The following is a 22,866-nucleotide window of genomic DNA, read 5'->3' as shown; positions in this document are numbered from 1 at the left end:
CTCCTACCTAAGAAATATCATCAGTGAAATAATGATTTGAAATGCCAGGTAGATTTTTCTTTCGTAAAATACACCAAAATAAGGTTGTTTCTTTCATGTATCAACTCGTCTTCTGAGCCACTACTGGCACCCCGACTACGGTTTGTTTCTCAAAAGCACCAAATGGTCTCTGCGGTTCTTTTAAACTCGAAGTCGTGATGGAGTGACCAAAAGTTCAATGTCACGACCCCGATACCTTCCAAACGCCCTCCTTCCACCCAGCTGCCACTCGTTGACTTCCTCGCAATGACTCTTGCAGATAAAACCAGTCTTCCTGATTTCGATTCGAGGGTTGGGGTGGAAGGGGAAATTATTTCAGTCCGAGCGGTGAGTGCTACAGCTCAGGTAAGCACCAAACACACAGAAGAAGGGCGGTTTCCGGAGATAGGGCGGAGAGATTTCATTTCACAGGGACGGGTGGGTGGGCATTTCCCAGGCATCCTCTGCCAACTTCTTCCACTTTGATCACTTGGCCGCCTAGCCCCAGCGGCGGTCTACCTCAGCTCTCCTTAGTAACCTGAGCGTCCCGCCCACGTGTCTTCCTATTGGTTTCTCGGAGTTTGATGAGCAGCGCTCCGATGTAATCGCTGTTGGGGCCCTTGGCTCGGCGCTCAATCATGGGAGGTCCTGTGGGCGGGTCTTTCATAGGTCCCGCCCACGCCCCCTCCCAGCGGCTCTGTAGCGCATGCGCATGCGGGTTGGCACGGTGTGCAAGGCCAGCGCAGGCAGCCGGAGCAGCCGCGGGGAATCGCCTGGTCTCCGCCGAGCCGCTCGGACCCTCGGCCGCCGCCGCTTCAGCCGCCGCCGCCGGGGAGCACCGCCTATTGTCTCTCTCCGCGGCGAAGGTGCGGAGCTGCTCCGGCTCGGCCCTCGGGGGAACCCCGGGCGCCACACGGTGAGAACTCAACTTAGTTGGCTGAGTTGGGGGAACTTCGGTGATTGTGAGGAGGGGTCGGGGCGAGGCGCGAGAGCTCCTCCCCGCGGAGGCCGCGGCTCGGGCGGGGGCCGGGCGCGATGAATGGGCGGCGCGGGGGAGCGGCGCGCTGGGGCCCTCGGACCCCGCCTCCTCACCCGCGGCCCCTCAGCGCCGGCCGCTGCCCCTCTCCTCGCGCATTGTCTCCTCAGGGCCGCGGCGGCCGCTCCGCTCCGGGAGTGGGGAGCGCGGTTGCCCCGCGCAGTTGCTCACGCCCCTCGGGCGCCGCCCCCTCCCCCCTGGCCCCCCCCCCGGGCTCCGGCATCCTCCGTCGGCGCCGGGCGGCTCCGCGCCCCCTCTTCTGGGGCTGGCCACTTGGTGGGACGCTCTGGTCCCGGCCACCTCGGGGGTCCTCCCCGGCGCGGCGAGCCAGTGCCCCGAGCGCGAGGGGAGCGGCTCCCTGGGGCGGCGGCGATCGTAAACACGCTGCGCCTTCTCCAGGCTAGGGCCCCCGTGGAGCACCCGAGTGAGGCCCGGGTTCACCCTGCACGGCGCCGGAGGGGCGCGTGGGGTCCCGTCCATCGCTCGGGCTCTGCGGCGGGCTCCGCTCCCCACTCAGCTTCAGTGCAGCCATATTTTTGAGCCCAAACAAAAAATATATATATTTTTAATTACGAAATGTGGCTCCACGGTCACGTTCTCGTTTATTTGCAAAGGCTTCCAGCTTGTAAGGAATTGAAACGAATCCGACAATCCAACACACACACACACACACACACACACACACCTCCCCACCCCCTCCCGTCCCCCGTCCCCATTTAATTAGCTAAAAGAATAAGTTTGCATTTTGAAATCATTCTTAGACCAAAATAATTCCAGCACTTTTGAGTTTCTAGGGATGCGGCAATTCACAATGAAAATTACCTAGATTGGATTAGATTTTATGCTCTTTAGTGAAGTTATTTTGAGTTTATTGCCTTAGGCATTCATAACTATAGTGAAATACTGTGCCCTCTTTTTTCCCCCTCTAGTACCCCCGCCCCCCTGCCCCCCCGTCAATTATTTTCCGAAGAAGCAGCTTGTTTAGTTTTTCTAAACGGTTGGATGGCCCAGATCAGAATAAACGCTGCCGTTCTTGAAAGGTCATTTTTGCAAGTTTCTAAAGGAGGACCGATCAGCTGTGATAAGTCAGTGTTACTGTCTCGTGGGGAGGTTCAGACTGCATTAAATGCAAGCTTTGTCGTCAAGTTTTGGACCCACGGATTCCCCTGAACTCTGTTCATTAGGCCAGCCCTGGGGAAAGAATTCTGCTTTAATGCCCCAGGTGGGGCTGCTGTGACTTCTAGGCCTCTCTTATTTGGGTGTAAGAAAATGACCAGTGTGTGGTAACTTCAGTTGAACTATTATCTAAGTTAAAAGGAAAATTCGAGAAACTGTGTATCCGTTGGCTTCGACTCCTCAGGCTAATTGGGTAATGTTCAGAAGTGTTCTTGCGTTTTTCTGGTTTGGTTGGTCTGATTTTGCTTTGAAACCAGTCTTCCTTTTGTGTGTAAATAACTGAAGAAAGATTCCCTTATGGCATTAGCAGTGCAATTTTAAAGGACAAGATTACTTTTAGGAGTCAGTTCCCGCTTTGTTAGTTTTCCGTCATGGTGTCCTGTGTTTGGCTGGGGGTGGGGTGGGGATGGGGTTGAAGGGTGTTCTTGGATTGACCTGTTGGAAGGGATTGCCCTGGGGGAACATCATGTAAACAAACCTGCAGTATGGGGCACAGGGTGACAAGTGCACCGATTGCTTCCTTTTTCTGTGCTCTTTGATAGTGTGTTATACATGCTCTTTTGTTTGATTTCTCATACTTCATTTATTTGTCTGTGTATGCCCACCTGTCCCCTGCTCCCAGTCTGTTCACTCTTTGAGGGCTGTTATGGCTCTAATTTGAAAAGATTTTCCTTTTTTTTGCCAAAAGGAGTCAGTTTAACATTGCCTGAGTTGAGTATGTGTGTTTGGATTCGGTGAGGTGCTTTGTACTAAACAGTGGCCTCCTGGAACGTGCTCCGTAAGTGCATGTGAGCCGCTTTCCCTGGGGACTTGTCCAAAATGACAGTTCACTTGCATGTCTGTAATGAAATTCCTTGCTAGGAGACATTGGGTTGATTTCAACGCTGTGACTCCGCTGTGCACAAAAGGAGGAGACACGGCCTGGTGTCCTGTACCATGCTCTTTACCCTCATGCTTGAGACCATTGTGGCAGCCACTGTGTCAGTTCTTGGTGAATGTCTTCCTTTCTTTGATGGCTCTTTACCAAGCATGATGTCCTTTCCAGGCACTGGTCTCCTCTGAGAATATGTCCAAAGAATGTGAGACAAAGTCTTAGCACCCTTGCTTCTAAGGAGCATACTGGCTGTATTTCTTCCAAGACAATTGTGTGTTCTTTTTGGCAGTGCATGGTACTTTTAGTATTCTTCACTAGCTCCGTAATTCAAACGCAGTGATTCTTCTTTGATCTTATTCAGTCTCCAACTTTCACATGCATAGGAGGCATTGAAAATGGTATGGCTTGGGGCAGGCACTGAGTCCCCAAAGTAACATCTTTGTTTTTCAACACTTTAAAGAGGTCTTGTCCAGCAGACTTGCCCAGTGTAATGTGTTGTTTGATCTCTTGACTTATGCCTCCAGGAGTATTGATTATGAATCCAAGCAAGGTGAAATCAAATTCTTGACAACTTTCAATTTTTTTCTCCATTTATCATGATATTACCTGTTGGTCCAGTTGTGAGGATTTTGGTTTTATTTACATTAAGTTGTCCATATGAAAGGCTACAATCCTTGATCTTCATGTGCAAGTGCTTCAAGTCCTCCTCACTTTTAGAAAGCACGGTTGTGTCGTCTGCTTGCCATAGGTTGGTAAACAAACCTTCTTTCAACCCTGATGTCGAGTTCTTCATATAGTCCAGCTGCTCTAATGATTTACTCAGCATGCAGATGGAAAAAGTATGGTCAGATGATACAACCCCAACCATGCAATTTTCCCTTGTTTTGTACGTGCAGCTGCCTCTTGATCCAGGTATAGATTCTGGATAAGAACAGTGAAGTGTTCTGGAATTCCTATTCTTCTCAAGGCTGTCCATAATTTGTTGTGGTCCACCCAGTTGAATGCTTCTGCATCATCAACAAAACACAAGTAAACATCTATATTGTATCCTCTACTTTGAGCCGAGATCCATCTGACATCAGCATTGATTTCCCTTGTTCCAAGTTTTCTGAATCTGGCTTGAACTTCTGTCAATGTACTGCTGCATCCTTTGTTGGATGATCTTCAGCAAAATTTTACTTTGAATGTGATATCATCGACATTGTTCTTTGTGTGTTCTGTTGTGTCACCTTTCTTTAGCAGGAGTACAAATATGGATCTCTTCCACTCAGGTAGCCAGGCTGCTGTCCTCCATGTTTCTTGGCAAAGAAGGGTGAGTGCTCAGCAGCTTGTTGAAACATTTCAATTGGTATGCATTCCATCAATTCCTGGAGCTTGGTTTTGGCTAATGCCTTCCGCGCAGTTTAGAGTTAGTTCTGCCTTCAGGACTTTTGGTTCTTACTCATGTGCTACCTCTGGATTGTCGGTGAGTTCTTTAGTTTATCTTAAAAGGGGTTCTACGAAGAGGGAAAGAGACAGAGTGGAAGAACACATCCTGGCCCACCAAGCCCTGAGGACGATATTTCTGCTCAGAGCACTCAGTGCACAGAGAGGATCACAAGACAAGTCGTCCCTCACCCATAGCGCTACGAAGGACAACACTGTATTGTGCCTGATCTGACCCCACCACACTAGGGTGAAACACTAAAGGCATGCAACAGAGGATCATGGGGAGCAAAGCAATGAAGTCCTTGGGGAATACCAAAAATAGACTGTGGGGCCAGGGCATGGCACCCCATCATACTCAACTGGAAAACATGCCTAAAGGTCACCAAACAGACCTTGAACTATTTATAGGTTTTCTTTTTGTTTTTTTGTTTTCATTGGTTGTTTTGTTTTGCTTGGCCTTGTTTTTGTGCTTATTATTGCCTCTGCATGTCTATCTAAATAAGATAGGCAGGATAAACAATCCAGAGGAGAAAACAATGAACTAAAAAACAAACAAACAAACAAAATAAAAACAATGAACTTATGGTTGGGGGACATGGGAGAGAGGAGGCAGGGAAGGAAGTGTGGATTAACAAGGGAACAACAAGTGATTTAAAATTGATGGCAAGGAAAGTGTAGGATGCCTTGTAGGGCTTGATCAGGGCAATATAACCAAGAGGAATTACTGAAACCTGAGTGAAGGCTGAACATGATAGTAGGACAAGAGGAAAGTAAAAGGAAGTAGAGGAAACAGCTAGGAGGCAAAGGGCATTTATAGAAGTCTAAATACAGGCATGTACATATGTAAATATATATATATATGAAAATGGAATAATCTATGCATGTATATTTACATGTTAAGTATCAGGTAGCACATGGACATTGGGTCTCTACTAAAGTACTCCCTCAATGCAAAAACACCTTGTTTGAATAACCTGGCATTCTGTGATGCTCACCTTCCCGACGTGATTGCCGAACTCAAAATGGGTGCATAAGCAAATGTGAAGTTGATGGTACCCAGCTATCAAAAGATATAGCATCTGGGGTCTTAAAGGCTTGAAGATAAACACGTGGCCATCTAGCTGAGAAGCAACAAAGTCCACATGGAAGAAGCATACTAGCCTGTGTGATCATGAGGTGTCGATAGGATCTGGTATCAGGCATCAAAGACCCAGAACAAAAAATCATATCATTGTGAATGAAGGGGATTGTAGAGTGGAGACCCAAAGCTCATCAGTAGACAATTGGAGCCTCCTTACAGAAGGGTTGCAAGGAAGAGAGGAGCCAGTCAGGGTACAGTGTAGCACCGATGAAATGTACAACTTTCCTCTAGTTCTTTAATGCCTCCCCTCCCCCTCCCCCCACTATCATGATCCCAATTCTATCATGATCCCAATTCTATCTACAAATCTAACTAGACCAGAGCATGTACAGGGGGTACAGATATGAGCTGGGAACACAGGGAATCCAGGACAGATAAATCCTGAAGACCATTAATGAGAATAGTAGTACCAGGAGGGTCAGGGGAAGGTTAGGGGAGAAAGGGGAAACTGATCACAATGATCCACAAATAACCCCCTTCCAGAGGCATGGACAACAGAAAAGTGGGTAAAGGGAGACATCGGTCAGTGTTTAAGACTTAAAAAAATAATTATTTATAAATTATCAAGGGTTCGTGAGGGAGGACCAGTGGGGGAGGAAGGGGGAAAAAAAGCTGATACCAAGGACTCAAGTAGAAAAAAAATTTAGAAAATGATTGCAACAAATGTATAAATGTGCTTGACACAATGTATGCATTTATTTTGAAAAGAGTTGTATGAGCCCCCAATAAAATGATTTTTAAAAGGGGAGATAGTTTCTAACCTTTTTTTTCCCTGTTGATTAATTCTTGGAAGTAAACCACTGCTGCCCCATAGCTATCCTATTGCACAGAGTAGACCTGCTCCTTTGAGTTTCTGAGACTATATATCATTATTGGAACAGCCTAATTTTTCTCTTGCAGAATGCTAGTGGTTTGATCTACAGACCTTGTCCTTAACAGCCCGGTGCATAATCCGCTGTCAAACCAGGTCTCCTCTTTCAACTAAAAGCCCAGGGACTCATTCTGGCTCATACCAACTATAAGGCAGAGTAGAACTGCTCCCTAGGGTTTCTGATGCTGTAAATCTTTTCAGGAGGAGAAAGTCTCATTTTTCTCCCTTGAAGTAGCTTGTGGCCTTGAACTACTAACTTTGCAACTTGCAGACCAGTGCTTAATACACTGCATTACCAACAATCCCAATTGGAAATTTAAGAAATTCAGAAACTCACTGCCGTTGAGTCGACTGACTCACAGTGACCTCACCAGACAGGCTGAACTACCTCTGTGGGTTTCTGAGACTAACTATGGGTGCTGAAAGCCTGGTCTTTCTCACATAGAGTGGCTGGTGGTTTTGAACAGCTGACCTTGTGGCTGGTAGTCTAATGCACAACTATTTCAACAGGGCTTGGAAATAGAGTGGTATTTAAATACTGTGGATTTCTAAAGGTAATTCTGATTTAGAAGTGTTTTCTTTGTTTTTAGTGAAATAAATGAGGCTACAGGAGTCCTCGTGGTGTAGTAGTGCGAGTGGGCTGTGATCTGCATGGTTGACCACATGTACCTCCATGGGAAAAGGACTGGGTTTTCTACTCCCGTAAGCAGTTATAGTCTCAGAAACCCACAGGGTGTCGCTATGAGTCAGCATTGACTCCGTGGCATTGAGTTTGATTTATTGAGGCTGCTGGACAGATGGCATTTCTCTGTTGTGGACTAGGGAGGTAGGACAATTTAAAAGGAAGCTCACTTTTGAAAATTGCATTGGTGAGAAAAAGGCTAGGAAAATCACATTGAAAAATTTTTTTCCATCACCACAACGTTCAAGTGTAGCAAGGACTGTCCCCTGGGAATTCCATTGGGGAACCTTGTCCTTTCCACCCTTCAGCCCTAATCTTGCCCCTCCAGACTTCTTTTGGTTCCCCAAACTCAAAGAACACTTAAAAGGAGTTCAGTTTCACATCCTGCTTAGGGAATGCAAATTCTTTGGGGAAGAGTATAAACCTAATGGAGGATATGTCAAAAACTAGCACTTCAGTTTTTGATATTTTTGTTTATTAAAGGTTTCTGTAAGTTATAACATTTTTAAAAAACTTAATCTGTAGATGTAATGTTAACTAATTACACTAATGTTAACACTCGTGATTACGTTTTTTACACCACTTAAAAGGGTATTTCTGAAAGTCTGATTATTTTTTACATCAATGTTTATTACTTAAAACAATTTCCCAAACTATTTTATTAGGAGCTAATCCAGACATCATCATACCATTCCATATTGTACAATTGCTACCCAAATCAGTTTCAAAACATTTTCTTCCTTCTTGAGTTTCTTGATATCAGCCAACATACTCCCCCAGGAACCCTGATTCTAGTTATATCTCTAGGCTCATCTATCCTGCGTCTCATCAACCAAAAAACACACAAAGATTCAAGAAGGCTACCCACAATGACAAAATACAGCAGAGAGAAAAACCTAGATGAAAAGAAAACAACACAGAGTGTGATGCTTTTAAAGATGTTGATGTAGTTGGTTGTTTCTGACCTTGTGAGGATTGCAATTCTTAATCCCAATGTAATTAAAAAAAAGAAAGGTCAGTTGAACCAAAATTGAGCAGAATTAACAGTGCTTTGATCACCTCGATCACTCCTGGTCTTCCTTTGAGAGATTTGTGAAGTTAAGTGATAGGGCAGAACTCTGGGTTTTAAGTGTTTAGGCTTGTTTTCAGTAATGCAGTGGTACACATGGCCATTTAATCAATCTAGCCTTTCTTTATCTGACCTCAGTTTTGAAAAATAATCTCTGTGGGTCAAATGTAATGTCTACCTGTACCGACTGGTAACACAGTGTTACTACAGTTTGGAGACTTGAGTAAATCACTCACTTCCCCTTCAAGATAACACTTAAAGTGCCACCAAATGGAAGGCAGCAGTGATTAAAATCATTTACACCAGCTCATTTTAGAAATGCTTATCTGTAAAGGGCATTTTTATATATTGAATCCCATCTTTCTGTTGTTTTTCTTACAAAACCAGGGTAAAAATTAATACAGAAGGATGATAGCAAAAATATATTTTAGCTAACTCATTGATTGCGGGTACAATCATCCCTGACAAAGCTAGATGTTAAAACTTGGAGTTGTGATTCTGTCTTCTTGTAAAGTTAACATGTAAATGGACTTAGTAGGTTGGGTTATTACTGATGGCGAGAGGTGTCTATATTAAAGGGTTGATGGCCCATCATGCTGTCCTTCCGATGTTTGTAGGGAGCAGGAAGGTGGTGGTGAAGGAAGTTTGTTGAATAGGATAATACCTTGCTGAATCCTGTTTCATGTTTTTGATCATTGATAAGTTGGTATCCATCATGATGATTATTGTGTCAGTCCATGTCATTGAGGACTGCTTCCCTTTTCCTCAGAGCCCTCTTTTACCAAACATGATGAATGTACCACAACAAACCACACGTAACCCATGCCATTGAGTCTGTCCCGACTCACAGTAGGGTTTTCAAGACTAAATCTACTGGAGCAGAAAGCCTGGTCTTTCTCCCTTTGGGTAGCTGGGGGGTTCGAGCTGCTGACCTTGTTAGCAGTCCCTCTTACACCACTAGGGCTCCTTTAAAAAACCAAGCTCCCTGCTATGGAGGTGATGCGTCCTCATGGAGACCCTCTAGGGCAGGCTAGAACTGCCTCTGGGGCTTTCCAAGAGTTAGGGCAACCCATATATATGGTCAGTCCTTGCTGGGAGGGTGGACCAACAGTCTGATCCAGTCTGCATATATGTGTGGGACCAGGCTATACATTTTCATTTAATCTCTGCTCAGCGTTGCTCAGAGCCTGGGACAAACAGAGTGTGAGTGTATTGGGCTGGGGAGAAGGAAAAGATGTGAATGAAAAGGGAAAGATGTGAACCTTTTGTGCCAATCTGTAGACTCCTCTACTGGAAATTAATAGATTTAATTTTTCACATTTAATCCTAATTCTGTATTTGGCTCTAGCAGTAGCCTCCACCACCCACATGCCCAGCAATTACTAAATGCTTAGGAACTGAGTTTGTTAAATGTTAAACTTTAGGCCATCAGTGATCCAATTTATAATTAGTCATTTTTACTCAAGACCTTCAAGTGGGGAAAAACAAACAGACATAACAAACACACCACTTGAGTTGCCATCCCCTTCACCTAAGTGAGAAAGTACATTGTAAAAATAAATCAAGTATATTAAGGTGTTACTGTTGACCTTTAAACAATGAGGGGGGTTAGGGGCTCTCCCCCAAACCCCCAGCAGTAAAAAAAAAATCTGTGATTTTTGACACCTCATAAGTTTACTACTAATTGCCTACTGTTGACCAGAAACTTTACAGATAACATAGGCAATTAACACTTGTCTAAAAGGTATGCTTTCAGCCGAGATTGAAAGGTGTTTGGATTGTGCCTATGGACCGTCCTGGGTTACAGTTGGGTTGTTGCTAACTGCAGGGCCAACAGTTCGAACCACCAGTCCCTCTGCAGTCAAAAAGAGGCTTTCTAGTTCCGTGAAGATGTATAGCCTCAGAAACCCAAAGTGGTCACTTCTACTCTGACCAAGAGGGTTGCTGTAAGTCTGAATTGACTCAACTCCAGGGCAGGGAGTTTGGTGGCTTTGTCTTTTGTTTGCACCTGCTGGAATAGGTCAAGCTACAGCTTCCTTCTGATGGGTTTATCTTGAATTGGCTCGCAGCAACAGCTGTAGATCTCAGTCTACCATACATATCAAGCCGTTTAGCTTTTCTTTTACTGTCTTTATGTTTCTGCCTTGGGAGCACATCCAAGTTCAGGATTGACAGTTCAAATCCACTGGCCGCTTTACTGGAGAAAGGTGAGGTGTCCTGCACAGATTTATAGTCTCAGAGGCCTTAAGGAACACCTCTCTTCAGTGTGTGGGGTTGTTTGCTGGGAGTCGGGCTGGACTCCTTGGCACTGGGTGTGGTTCTTTTTTGGTCTACTTATCTGCAGCAGTATGACGCTGACTGGGAATTTTGAGAGGTTCCTTGTTCCTGTGAAGGGGATCTCTTTTCGTCTTTCTCATTTATTTATTATTTGTAGTTGTTCTTTATCCATTTGAGGACGTTTTCTGTTTTTAGTGTGCTAAGAGGTTTTTATCATGAATAGATGTTTCATGTTGTCACAGATGTTTAATGTGGCTATTGAGATTTAAGTATCTGGTGTTTCTTTAATCTACTAGAATGAATTATATTGATTGCTTTTAAATGTTGAAGTAACTTTACTTCCTTGTGATACACTTCAATTGGTCATGATTTATTAGCCTTTTTATGTATCACTGGATTAATTTTTTTTACAAAATCTTTATTTTTCTATTTCCCCTGTTATATTTATTTTTTAAATTATTGATCCTATTCGTAATATTCACAATAGTTGTTAAAGTCTTTGTTTAGTGCATTATATATTTCATTTGAACCCATTTTATTGACAGACTTTTCTTTTTAATTGGTTACGTATTCTTCCTTCTTTGCATGTTTAGTGATTTCTTATTGGATTCTGGAAATGGTGAATTTAAGTTGCTCATTGCTGGATTTTATTGTATTCCTTCAAATACGATTTCTAACTTCAGCGCTGTTGACATTGTGGACCATATACTTTTGTGTTACACAGGACTATCCTGTGCACTGAGCCATGTTAGCCTCATCCCAGCCTCTATCCACTAGATGCCATTAGCACCACTGGAAATATGCACAATTGAAAATGTCTCTAGACATTGCCACATGCCGCACTGGAGTGCAACATTGCCCTTGATGGAGAATCACTGCTTTCGAGGAGCATCAGACTTAGTTTGCCAGACTGTTCCGGTACTTATTTGGTCCTCCTGAAGTTTATTTTATAACGTTGAGAGGATTGGGCTAGAATAGCTTTTATTCTAGGGCAGCGGTTCTCAACCTCTGCGTCACAATCCCTTTGGGGGTTGAACGACCCTTGCACAGGTTTTGTCCGATTCATAACAGTAGTAAAATTTCAGTTTTGAAGTAGCAGTGAAAATCGTTTTATGGTTGGGGGTCACCACAACATGAGGAACTGTCTTAAAGGGGGGCACCATAAGGAAGGTTGAGAACCACTGCTCTAGGGCATGTGTATTGGACAGGATTCTCTAGAGAGACAAACCAGATTGCTAGTAATTATATATAAATATATTTATAAAGATAGATATATAATTCAAGAAATAAACCGTTAAATAATATACAGATAGATAATACAAGAAATTAACAGCTAAATTTTAAAGCAGTGAGACACTAGCAGTCCTTCAAGTTTTGAGAGCTGCCAGGTGCCAGTCCCCTTCTGTAGAGAGAGCTGGGCTATATATACCCAGGCAGCAAACAGCAAGGCAGGTCCCCAACTGTCATCAGTTGTCAGTCCCCAGCTCCAGAGATGAACATTCCAATCGTGTGGGCTTGAAGGGACCTCAACTTACAGCGACACAGTCCACAGGCTAGGCATCCCACAGGTAGTGTACCCCTTTAAACTGAGGCACAGAACAACCAAGGTGAGGCTCACCGAGCCATTTATCCCTCTGCCCTTCAGTTAATCCTACTTGTGTTTATCGGCCAGGCTGGCACAATAAACTATAGCAGCATGCTTCACCCTACTACTAAAGAATGAAGCCTCTGTAATGTCCATCCAAGAATCAGCTGTCCAAAGAGGATCCCTGCAGTGATGGTCAAAACACCAATGTCTCCCAGTTCTGTATGAGCGTGGGTATGTGTCATTTAGCTTATAGACCATTCTTTGGTTCTACTTCATAGATTTTCATAATATGCATGTATGACTTTTCAATATCAGAGTTAAGTGGGGTCTCTCTGCCCATTGCTGGAGCACCTTTTTCACGCAAAGGAGCCCTAATGGCAGTGTATGTCTGTCTCTGTTGGGCTACTAAACACGAGGTCAGCAGTTTGTGCCACCAGCCAGTCTGAGGGACAGACGTGAGACTCTGCTCCCATAAAGATTTACGGCCTGGGAAACCCTCAGGGGCCTTTCTACACTGTCCTGTGAGTTGGAATTGACTTGACAGTGAGGTGTTTTTTCCACCCCTTGCAACTCTGTCCATTCTGGTAGTCCATAGTTTTCAGACACTCCGTCTTCCTAAACTCCTAAGTCTGTCTGGACAACTTGACAAGACTACCATACTCTGGGATCCCCCACCCCCCTGACAACACACACCAAGGTACAGAATGTATGCTCCCATGGCGTGTCCCCCCCCCCCCCACCGCCCCAGCCCAAAGTGTGTGCACGTAGATTTACCTCATTTGCTTCCCTTCTTGTAGGGATTGCAGTTCTGTCCTGCCTGTTTACCAGTGTCTATGAGCAAATCTTTCCTCATGTCTTTTCCCCATTTTTCTAGTAGCAGGCGGGTAGTATGAGTCTGGTTTCAGATGCTCCTTCATGGTTGCATGTGGCAGAGTCTTTACAGAGTATGCCTTCTTTACGCTTTAGGAGTATAAATATTGGAAGCATTTGCCAGCACTCTGCTGAATATAGCTCAGCCTTTATGCAGTGGGGATACAAAAAAGTAGGTATCTTCCAGTTGAAGAGATTATTCAGAAATGGTATGTCATGACAATGAGTAGAAGAAATACAGTAACCCCCCCTGAAAACCAGCAGCTGTGTAAGGTGAACACCTGTCAGAAAAGGAAAACCACATACTTAAAGGTGTAGTGGAAAAGCAGTGGTGTTGTTAGGGGCCATTTAGACTCACGGTGACCATATGCAAAATAGAATGAAGCATTGCCTGGTCCTGTGCCATTCTCACACTTGTTCCTAGGCTGAGCCATTGTTGCAGCCACTGTGTCAGTTCATCTCCTTGAGGGCCTTGCTCTTTTTGATGCCCCTCCACTTTACCTAGACTAGCATGGTGTCCTTCTCCAGGGACTGGTCTCTCTCGACAACATGTTCAAAGGATGTAAGATGAAGTCTCACCAGCCGTGTCTCTAAGGAGCACTCTGAAGTCTTCCCTTGTTCTGTTTGCACAATTACCTCTTGGTCCATTTGCAAGTCTTGCATGCCCACAATTCAGTATTCTACTATTCCTATTTTTCTTAAGATTATCCATAGTTTGTTATGATACACACAGCCAAATACCTTGGCATAGTCAATAAAACACAAGTAGACATTTTTCTGGTATGCTCTGCTTTCAGCCAAGACCCAGCTGACAGCAATGCTACCTCGTGTTCTGTGTCCTCTTCTGAATTTGTCCTGAACCTCTAGCAGCTCCCTGCCAATATACTGCTGCAACCGTTGTGGTATGATCTTCAGCAAAAGTTTACTTAGCTGTGCTACCAACGATACTGCCCTATAATTTGAGCACTCTGTTGGGTCCCCTTTTCTGTGGATTGGGTATACAAATGGAACTCTCTGGCCAAGTAGCTGTCTTCCCAATGCCCCGGCAGAGATGAGTGAGTGCTTTCAGTGGCTTCAACAGCTGTCGGAACATTTCAGTTGGCAGTTCATCAATTTCTGAAGCCTTGTTTCTGGCTAGAAAAATAGTAAGAGGTGGAAAAATTGCTAGACCTGGGGGGAAAGGCAGTCCTCTTGAATTCTAGCTCTCCCAGGCTATACTGTAGAAAGACCACTTGGGATCTGGTGTTTTCATTGGGTGGAGAGGGACAGTTCTCCCTGTCCTATAGGGTCGCTCTGAGTCTGCAGTGGTGTGCGTGTGCGTGTGTTTGTTGTGTGTGTAGTGTGATTTTGTTAGCATGTATGGGGGTGAGTCAAAAATAATATTATTGGTGTTCCAGCTGATGCATGCACAAGTTTATTTCAAACAGAACGTGGTGAAACATGTCTCTGTGATCAGTGACTGGCTGTGGACAAGTTGTGCAAGTAATGCACTTGTCTTAGTTTCATTGAGGTGCCTTCACAAAATGGGTCCAGTCAAACTAGTGGCTTCTTGGGGATCCATTGGGCCAGTTAGATTCAAGGGGGAGAGGTCAGCTCTGAAGATTGTTACTGCTGTGGGGCTAATGCTGACTCATAGTGGCCCTTCTGTTGGTTTCTGAGACTGTAACTGTTGACCGGAGTAGAAAGTCCAGTTGTTCTCTCTCAGAGCTGCTGATGGTTTCGAACTGCCAACCATTTATGTGGCAGCTCAATGTGTAACTACTACACCAAGAGTCCTTTAGAAGGTTATAGCAATTTTTTTAATGGGATTCCAAGGAGTAATCTTGATAGATTTTATGAAAGCACAGCACAATCTCAAAACCAAACTCATTGCGATCGAATCAATGTCGACTTAGTGAACTGCCGCTGTGAGTTTCCAGAGACTAACTCTGCTGGAGGAGAAAGCCCAATCTCCCCTGAGGAGGAACTGGTGGTTTCCAACTGCTGACCTCGTGGATCACAGCCGAGCGAATATCCACTATACCACCACGCTCCTGGGACAGCATGGTCACAGAGGGTTTATTAGGAAGAACTTTACAGAAGATTGAAAAATGCGTTGGTGGGAAAAAGGTCAGGAAGAGCTGTTTCCCACAATGCACCTACTCTTTCTTAGTAGCAAGAGCGGCCTATGAAAATTTCACTGGGAAACCTTACCCCATTCACCTTACAGCCCTGATCTTGCCCCTTCAGGCTTCTTTTGATTCCCCAAATTCACAGAACACTGAAAAGAAACGTTATTTGAATCCCTTGAGATCCCCATACCTGCCCATTTGATGTTGTGGAAATAGAAGAGTGGGTAGGGTTCAAAAGATGAGAACACTGCCATCAGAAGTGTGGAGACAAATCTAGATGCAAGCTCCACAGTTTGTTGTTGGAATACATTTACTTTGATTTCATATCAAGTTGTAAGACATAGGATGTAGTGAGTACCGCCCTCTGTTGTAGTCCTGGTTTTTGTTCTTTAGCTGTATTTGGCTATTCACTATGTGTGGCTTGAGAGAAATTATTTGTCTATAAAATTAATTTTTTTGCCTGCAAGATTGGTATATGACATATTTGAGTGCTTTGTGTGTCAGACACTGTTCTAGGTAATGGGGACTCAGTGACAGGAAAAATTGTAGCCCTGGCCACCCAGGAGTTCATATAGCCCAGTAGGGGAAGCAGAAATCCAGTGAGCAGACAAGCAATTAGACAGTGTTCAGTGGTGATATTTCTAAGAAGAATGAAATAGGAGAAAGAAGTCAGAGTACGTTACTGGAATATTTTAGATTGCGGTGGGATATTGGTGATTGACAAGGCCTTTTTCTTTTAAAGGTTTTTATTCTCCCCACCCCCACAGACAAGGCCTTTCTAAGGAGATGAGATTTCAGCAGAGATCTGAAGGAATTGAAGGGATCTAGCAAGATGTAGACCTAGCTTTCAAGCAGGTCCTCAGCACAAGGCCAGTGTGACTGGAAGAGAGTAGATTGTGTGCAGTGTGTAGGGAGAGGCAAGATCAAATGGGCTTTTAAGCACGATGGGAAATCATTGCGAGCATTTTTAAAAAGAAATGACAAGTCGACTTTGTTGGAGATCTGGAAAGTACAGTTTTCATCCAGGATTTGTATTTTCATCGTATGCCATACATAAAACTGTGTGTGTGCATTTTTCACTCTGACATAATTATATCCAAAGTAGCCAGTTTAAAATCCCAGCTGGTTCTTGTTGTAAATAGAAAATCACTGTGGTCTACTTTGAAAGTTTTCCTAGAAGTCTAAAACCGTGCTGGGCTTCCATGCTTGTGTCTTGAAAGTAGCAAAAACCAGTACAGTTGTTTTTTCCTTCAAATCCAGGAGCTTTGTGGACTACCAGAAATAATTAACATGCACACACTCTTTCACATCTTCAAAGTGTTTTACAAGCAGTTAATTAGTTCATGTTTAACCTACATTGGAAGTTGAAAAACCAGTTTTTAAGGTTCCTTTTAGCAATGCAGAAGTGTTGGGAGAAGGAGTAAGTATGTGGTCAGTGGAGAGAGAACTGGTACAAGCAGTAAACATCTTTCCTCAGTCCCTTAGTTGGCTGTCCAGTTTAGCTCTCAGCAGGCATGTTTTCCTTATTTTTCATGGTGTATGTCTGTGCTTCACAGCAAGGCAATAGAAGTTTATGGACTGAAAGACACAGGAGCTGCGGATAAGCTTGAGGAATGATCAGTGGTTCCCAACCTGTGGGTCACGACCCTTAGGGGTCGAACAACTCTTTGACAGGGGTCGCCTGATTCGTAACAGTAGCAAAATAACAGTTTAGGAAGTAGCAGTGAAAATAATGTTATGGTTGTGGGGTCACCACCACATGAGGAACTGCATGTAAGGGTCTCGCAGCATTAGGAAGGTGAGACCTGACGACTTAGGTCATTTTAATGACCTCTAATGAGGCTTTCTCTGCTCTAGTCCTTCACATGTTCGTTGTCTCTAAGTCATTCCTCCGAGAGGGTTTTTAGTGACAGAAGGTGATTAGAGCAGAGACCCACGATAATGAGCAGAGCAGTTAAACATGCTAATTTCTAAGAAAAATTCTTTTCTTTTTCACTCCTGGCTGAGGAGATAAGCTTTCAACTGTTCACGTTTGCCAGTGTCCTATTACTTGTCACCTGATTCCTTCTTATCTCCAATAAAATGACTTGAGTTTGGCAAGATTGTGTAGTTGGAAAAGGGTTTGGCACTCTAGTCTCCAGTTGAGCTGCGTTTATGCCACCAACTAGCTCAGTGACCTTGAACAAGTTATTGTTTGTCCCTCCTGATCGTCTTTCTTTACTTATTTGGGGTAATAGTTGTTAATGACTTACCTTTCATTGAATCCTTAGATGGTGGCATGGCCCCAGCCCACTGCCATCAAGTCTCTTCTGACTCATGATGACCCGCAGGGGTCCTCAAACTTTTTAAACAGGGGGCCAGTTCACTGTCCCTCAGACCCGTTGGAGGGCTGGACTATATAGTTCTTTTAAAAAAACTGAACAAATTCCTGTGCACACTGCACATATCTTATTTTGAAGTAAAAAGCAAAACGGCAAAACCCACCCGGCGGGCCAGCTAAATGTCCTCGGCGGGCCGCAGTTTGAGGACGCCTGCACCTATAGGATAGAATAGAACTGCCATTTTGGCGTTTGGAGGCTGTAAATCTTTACAGGAGCAGATAGCCTTGTCTTTCTCTTATGGAGAGGCTGGTGAATTTGAACTGCTGACCTGCGGTCACCCAGGTCCCTGGCTGGGTGGCAGGAGGAGGAGATAAAACAGAGGCTCTTGGATATGAAATGAGGCAGAGGATGTTTTGAGACTGCGAGGATTCTTCAGTATTACCATGATGTCTTTCTTCCTCCTTTGGTTGGAATAGTTTATTTTCTTAACTATTGTTGTCAGCCACACTGCTGTACACAAACTATCTTTCTTCTCCTAATCCAGAGCACTAAATAGAACCACTCGATAAATATTGTGTCTGGGTGATTTCCTACCACAGGACATGCAAATTCCTTTTCGGCATTGCTTAGGGCTTGCTACTGAGAGAGCACTGGTCATGAATCTTTGTCCAGATGACCTTGCCAGAAAAACCTTAGGATGTGATGGTAGAAGAGAGAACTCTGCACCCCAAGTTTAAGCTTGTCACCCTGTGCTTTTCCATTATGATTCAAGGTCACCTGGGAAGAATGTAGGGAACCCTGGTGGTGGAGTGGTTATACGTTGGGCGACTAACGACAAGCTCCGTAGTTTTAAACCAGCAGTCATTCCTCAATAGAAAGATGGCGTTTTCTACCCCATAAGTAGTTACGGTCTCAGAAACTCGCAGCGTCCTATAAGGTTGCTAGGAATCAGCATCAACTCCTTGGCAGTGAGTTTGGTTTGTTAATTTTGGGGGGAGGAATATTGGACAGTTCAACTTTAAATAATACCTACATATGACTATAAATTATTGAGATATTTAGTTCAATGTTTAAAGCTATTCTTTGACCTTAAAGGATATTTGAAGGTGGCAGTTGTTTATATATATGTTTAATAAAAAGATATTTTTGCTATGATAGGCCATGTATATATGAGACGGGTTATAGATCTTCTTTTGGAAGCTATGCCCATTTGGTATCGCAACATCATAAGCTAAACAGCCTTTTCCCAGAGGTAATATCCCAACAGCGAGGGGTGAACATATGTTTTTTCCTATTTCGGTTAAGTATCACAGGCTGTACTGATTTCTGTCACCTCTCTCATTTTCTACATTGGTTTGCCTACTTTACCTTTTCTCCCTTCCAGTTAATCATTAGGATCCGTTTGTCAGCTTGCTCTCGGAATAGATGGAGATAAGGTTGTATCACGTATCTCTATTTCTTCATAGATTGTGCATGACTTGTGAGTAGATGTTTGTGTCTTGTTCAGCTCTGTAGTTCCAGCTCCTCACATTATGCAGGTGCCCTAGTAGTATCTTCATTGCTCAGGAAGTATTTGGGTATGTGGATTGAGGAGTTGAATTTGTGACAAAACTCTCTGTCTCTGTGTATGGCTATATGAGATGAATTGTTAAACTATTAATAAAATGTATCCTGTTGATAATAAACAGATAGCCTGGTGATGTGGAATAAGCATTGGGCTGTTCACTGTGTGGCCAGTTATTCAAATTCACCAGCCGCTCCTTGGGAGAACGAGGTTGTCTTCAGCCATTCAGAAAGCCTCTGATCCACACGGTTGCTTATTAGGTGAAGTTGGTGGTGTTGTATATGCTTGGGCAGTTCAAACCCACCAGCTACTCTATTGGAGAAACATGAGGCTTTTTTGCTTCCGTAAATATTTATCTCGGAAAACCACAGGGCAGTTCTGCCCTGTCTATAAGGTCACTGTGCCTTGGAATCGACTTGATGCCAGGTAGTTTGTGGGTCAGAATGGATCTGAGGGCAGTCTAGAGCTTCCGTGTGATTTTGGTGAGCTGCTTGCCTGATGGCTTTCGGGAAGGGAGGGCACCACACTAAGTGAAAGGTGGACCAGTATGGCCAAGATGGGAAGTGAAATTTATAAAACTCTTCTTACCTGGCTTTTGTGTTTGGTCAGTGTGACTGACGCTCAACCATTTTACATGTGAACTTGTGCAGTTTTATTTTAATATGGAAACTGCTTTTTTTTTTTTGATACGTTGTTCCTCGTTGTCTTAAAAGTCTTTAACAAACGATTTTCTTAGTTGTTGTTAGGTGCCGGTCAGTTCATAGCAACCTTATCTGTAATAGAGCACAATATTGCATGGTCCTGCACCATCTTCACCAGCGTACCAGACCCCGGGGCAGTCCATCTTGTTGAGTGGCTTTCCCATTTTCATTGCCCTCTGACTTTACCAAACGGTATGTCCCTTTCTAGGTATCATCTCTCCTGATGACAGGCCTGACGTACGTGGCTGTACTTCTTCCACGCCAGACTTCTTCCTTCTTCTGGCAGCCCAGTAGTTTTATTTTACGATTTTTGCCAACACCATTACTCAAAGGCATCAACGTGACATGCATGGCATTTTTACTTCAATGCGTATTATACAATAAACCATGAAATGTCTCTGTAAAACACGGATGTAATAGGTTTCTCAGCTACAGAACAGACTTTAACTCAAAGCCATGAGTATCGAGCAGGCTTTCCCCCTTTCAACAGCGTCATGACAGAAAGAGGACCGTAAACCTCCTATTGAGCACTTTTGGATGAAATCTAAGGACTTCGTCACATTAGATGTGGACAGTTAGGTAAAGCTGCACAAATTACTGAACTGTGCTGTTTCTGAGTTCTTGTACTTGGCATTTCTACCCACCCCCCACCCCCCCTATTCCTTCAGATGATGGCTCTCCTTAAAGAATGGTATGATTTAGAGAGTTCTTGTAGGTTTGATGTTAGTGGTTTATTTTTTTAACCTCCTCTGTAGAATTTAGTGATTCTTTGTTCCCATAAGAATATATATATATATTTTCATCTTAAAAAATGCACTCCCATTTATTTATTTATTTATTTTTTGTGAACAAAATAATTCCTAGGTAATTGAATTCCCTATTAAATTTTGTGCTTCCTTAGTAATTCATTTGGCAGTTTATGTAAAAATAATGTTGTTTTCCTCTTGCTTCCTAATTCAGATCATCGTCTTACAAGCTTTGATTTGAAGTCCTAAGAACAATGGATGCGCTGCTTTAACGGCCCCCATTTATACGTATTTGCTCTAAGCTCTTGGAGTCTCTGAAATAATACACTCTCCCTCCCCTCCATCCTCCCTGTGGTGAAGTACTGCCTGGATGCTTTGCTGAAAGGACTTGAGGTTGTCCAAATATTACCACTAGGATATGTGCTTGTAAACCGACAGTTTTCTTTCCTGTGTCCAAACAAAAATGGTGGTTCCGTTGTGCGATACCTCAGGTCTAAAATATGAATTCAGAGGAAAACTTCCTTATCTACTCCCTTTAGCCTTGATGCTTTGAAATCTATAGTTACACATTCACAGATGATACTATGATTTACAGGAAAACCCATGTTGAGCAGCTAACTGCAAGGGCTGTTCGAAACCCCCAGCTGCTGTGTGGGAGAAAGGTGAGGTTTTCTGCTGCCTTAAGATCCACCCGGGAACCTCGGAGGGGCAGTTGTAGTATGTCTGCTCCATGGCAGTGAGTTTGGCTGTTTTGGTTTCCCTTCTTCCAGGTGTCTTTGTATTAATTTTCACAGTGGCATTGCAAGATAGGTATTTGGTAAAGCTGTCAGCAGAAAAGGAATTTACTGTCCAGGGAGTTTATTTAGTGTATTTTATTCAATAAACATTTATTGAAGGCACACTACTAAGTGCCAGGGATGTGGGGATTAAAAATGTCACTGCTCTTGAAGCATTCATGAGTTTGTTTCTTGATCAACAACTATTGCCATTCTTTATTTACTGCTCTACAAATCCCTTGTCTCGGTAACGCTTGACTCTGTTATCCATGTTTTACAGATGAGGAAAGTAAGGCTCACAAAGGCTAGAGACCTTGCTCAGGGTCACACAGTATGATGGAAGGCGGCGATGGGGGTACCTTCCTTTCCTCCCTTCTTCCCAGCTTTGTGTCCCTTTTCTTCTCTTTCCCCCACCTCTCCCTTCTGTTATAAACATTACTGTACATGCAGCTTTGTTTCCTTGCTTACCTCTTTCTCCACAGATGTAATTGCTAGGGCAAAGAGTGTTCCTTTCAAAAGCTCTTGGTAGATGGTGTGGTCTACCGAAAGGTTGTATCATTGACACTCCTACTGGCGGCATTAAGGGCCTATTTACCGTATCTCCATCATCTTCAGAAAGCAAACGTTTAACATTAAAAAAAAGAAGCTTTAAATTTCAGAGAGGAATTACCACCAACCAACTATACAGAAAAGAACTCTGTAAATCTAAAAGCAAGAGAAGAAACTCAGGTAACATAGTCACCATTTTTTCCTCCAAACTCAAGCACTGAAAGTTAATCTAAGATCAGTTCTCAGTATTACAAGGCATTTAAAGAAACTTTTCAAATACCAGGAGCCAGTGATGCCATCTTCCTTTGGCTGCGCCTTGCTTGTCCAAATTAACTCCAGCATGGAGAACAGGGACTTACGGGCCTGGGCACAGACATACAAGACTGGCCAGTCAGTGCTCGGAGTGAAATGCTTCACCGCAGTTGTTTTGGGACTCATGGCCAGACCAGGGGGAGGACCGGATTAGAAGTCACTGGATTTGGGTTTTAGACCTAGTTTGTAGCGAATGTCCTTGGACAAGTTCCTTAACTGCTTTGATTGCTGCCAGTAATCATTAGTAGATTGCACAGTTTTTGCTTTTGTTTTCCTTTCCCAGAAGGAATGCTCTGAAACCCTGAATTACATCAGTGGGCCATTTGGTTGGGAAGGACATGGAGGAAAAGACCAGTAAGCCCAGATAAAGTAGCTCCACTTTTCCCTATTTTACTTATGTGGGTTTCTTAAAATTTTTGCTTGAAGGAAATATTAAGACATCTTGTAAGTTTGTTTCTGCTGTTAAAATGAACTCTTTTTGCGTATCCACTCATTGTGACTGTCTTGTTCTCCATATAATTCCCCCAGGGGTTAGGGGGCTGTTGACTCGATGGATCGGAAAGTTGCAGTAAAATGGCTAGTTACCGGGATTGACTCTGTGCTCTCCTGATGGTAACCACAGAGAAGATACTTTTCAGCGGAAGGTTCATTTTTGCCTTTTGTTCAGCTGTCTTGGAGTGATTTCCAACTCCTGGGAACTCCCATTTGTGTAGGGTAAAACTACTGCAGAGGGTTTTTGAGGCTGTGGTCTTTTGG

The 22,866-nt window shown here is 43.7% G+C and overlaps 1 protein-coding gene across 7 annotated transcripts in view; it reads left to right on the top strand.

The window, feature by feature from the left end:
• Positions 1–702: 702 nt before the first annotated feature.
• Positions 703–22,866, top strand: part of AKAP13 (A-kinase anchoring protein 13) — a 375,367-nt gene continuing 353,203 nt past the window's right edge. For 6 of the 7 annotated variants that reach the window (XM_075557871.1, XM_075557872.1, XM_075557870.1 and 3 more), the window contains exon 1: positions 703–934. In XM_075557871.1, the coding sequence (XP_075413986.1) occupies positions 725–934 (210 nt within the window). In that variant the 5' untranslated portion in view covers positions 703–724. The remainder of the gene's footprint in view (positions 935–22,866) is intronic. The other variant, XM_075557873.1, reaches the window with a different exon arrangement.

Source organism: Tenrec ecaudatus, chromosome 9 (genome assembly GCF_050624435.1).
Source record: "Tenrec ecaudatus isolate mTenEca1 chromosome 9, mTenEca1.hap1, whole genome shotgun sequence".
Classification (NCBI taxonomy): Eukaryota; Metazoa; Chordata; class Mammalia; order Afrosoricida; family Tenrecidae; genus Tenrec; species Tenrec ecaudatus.
This window is presented reverse-complemented; position numbering and strand designations above follow the sequence as displayed.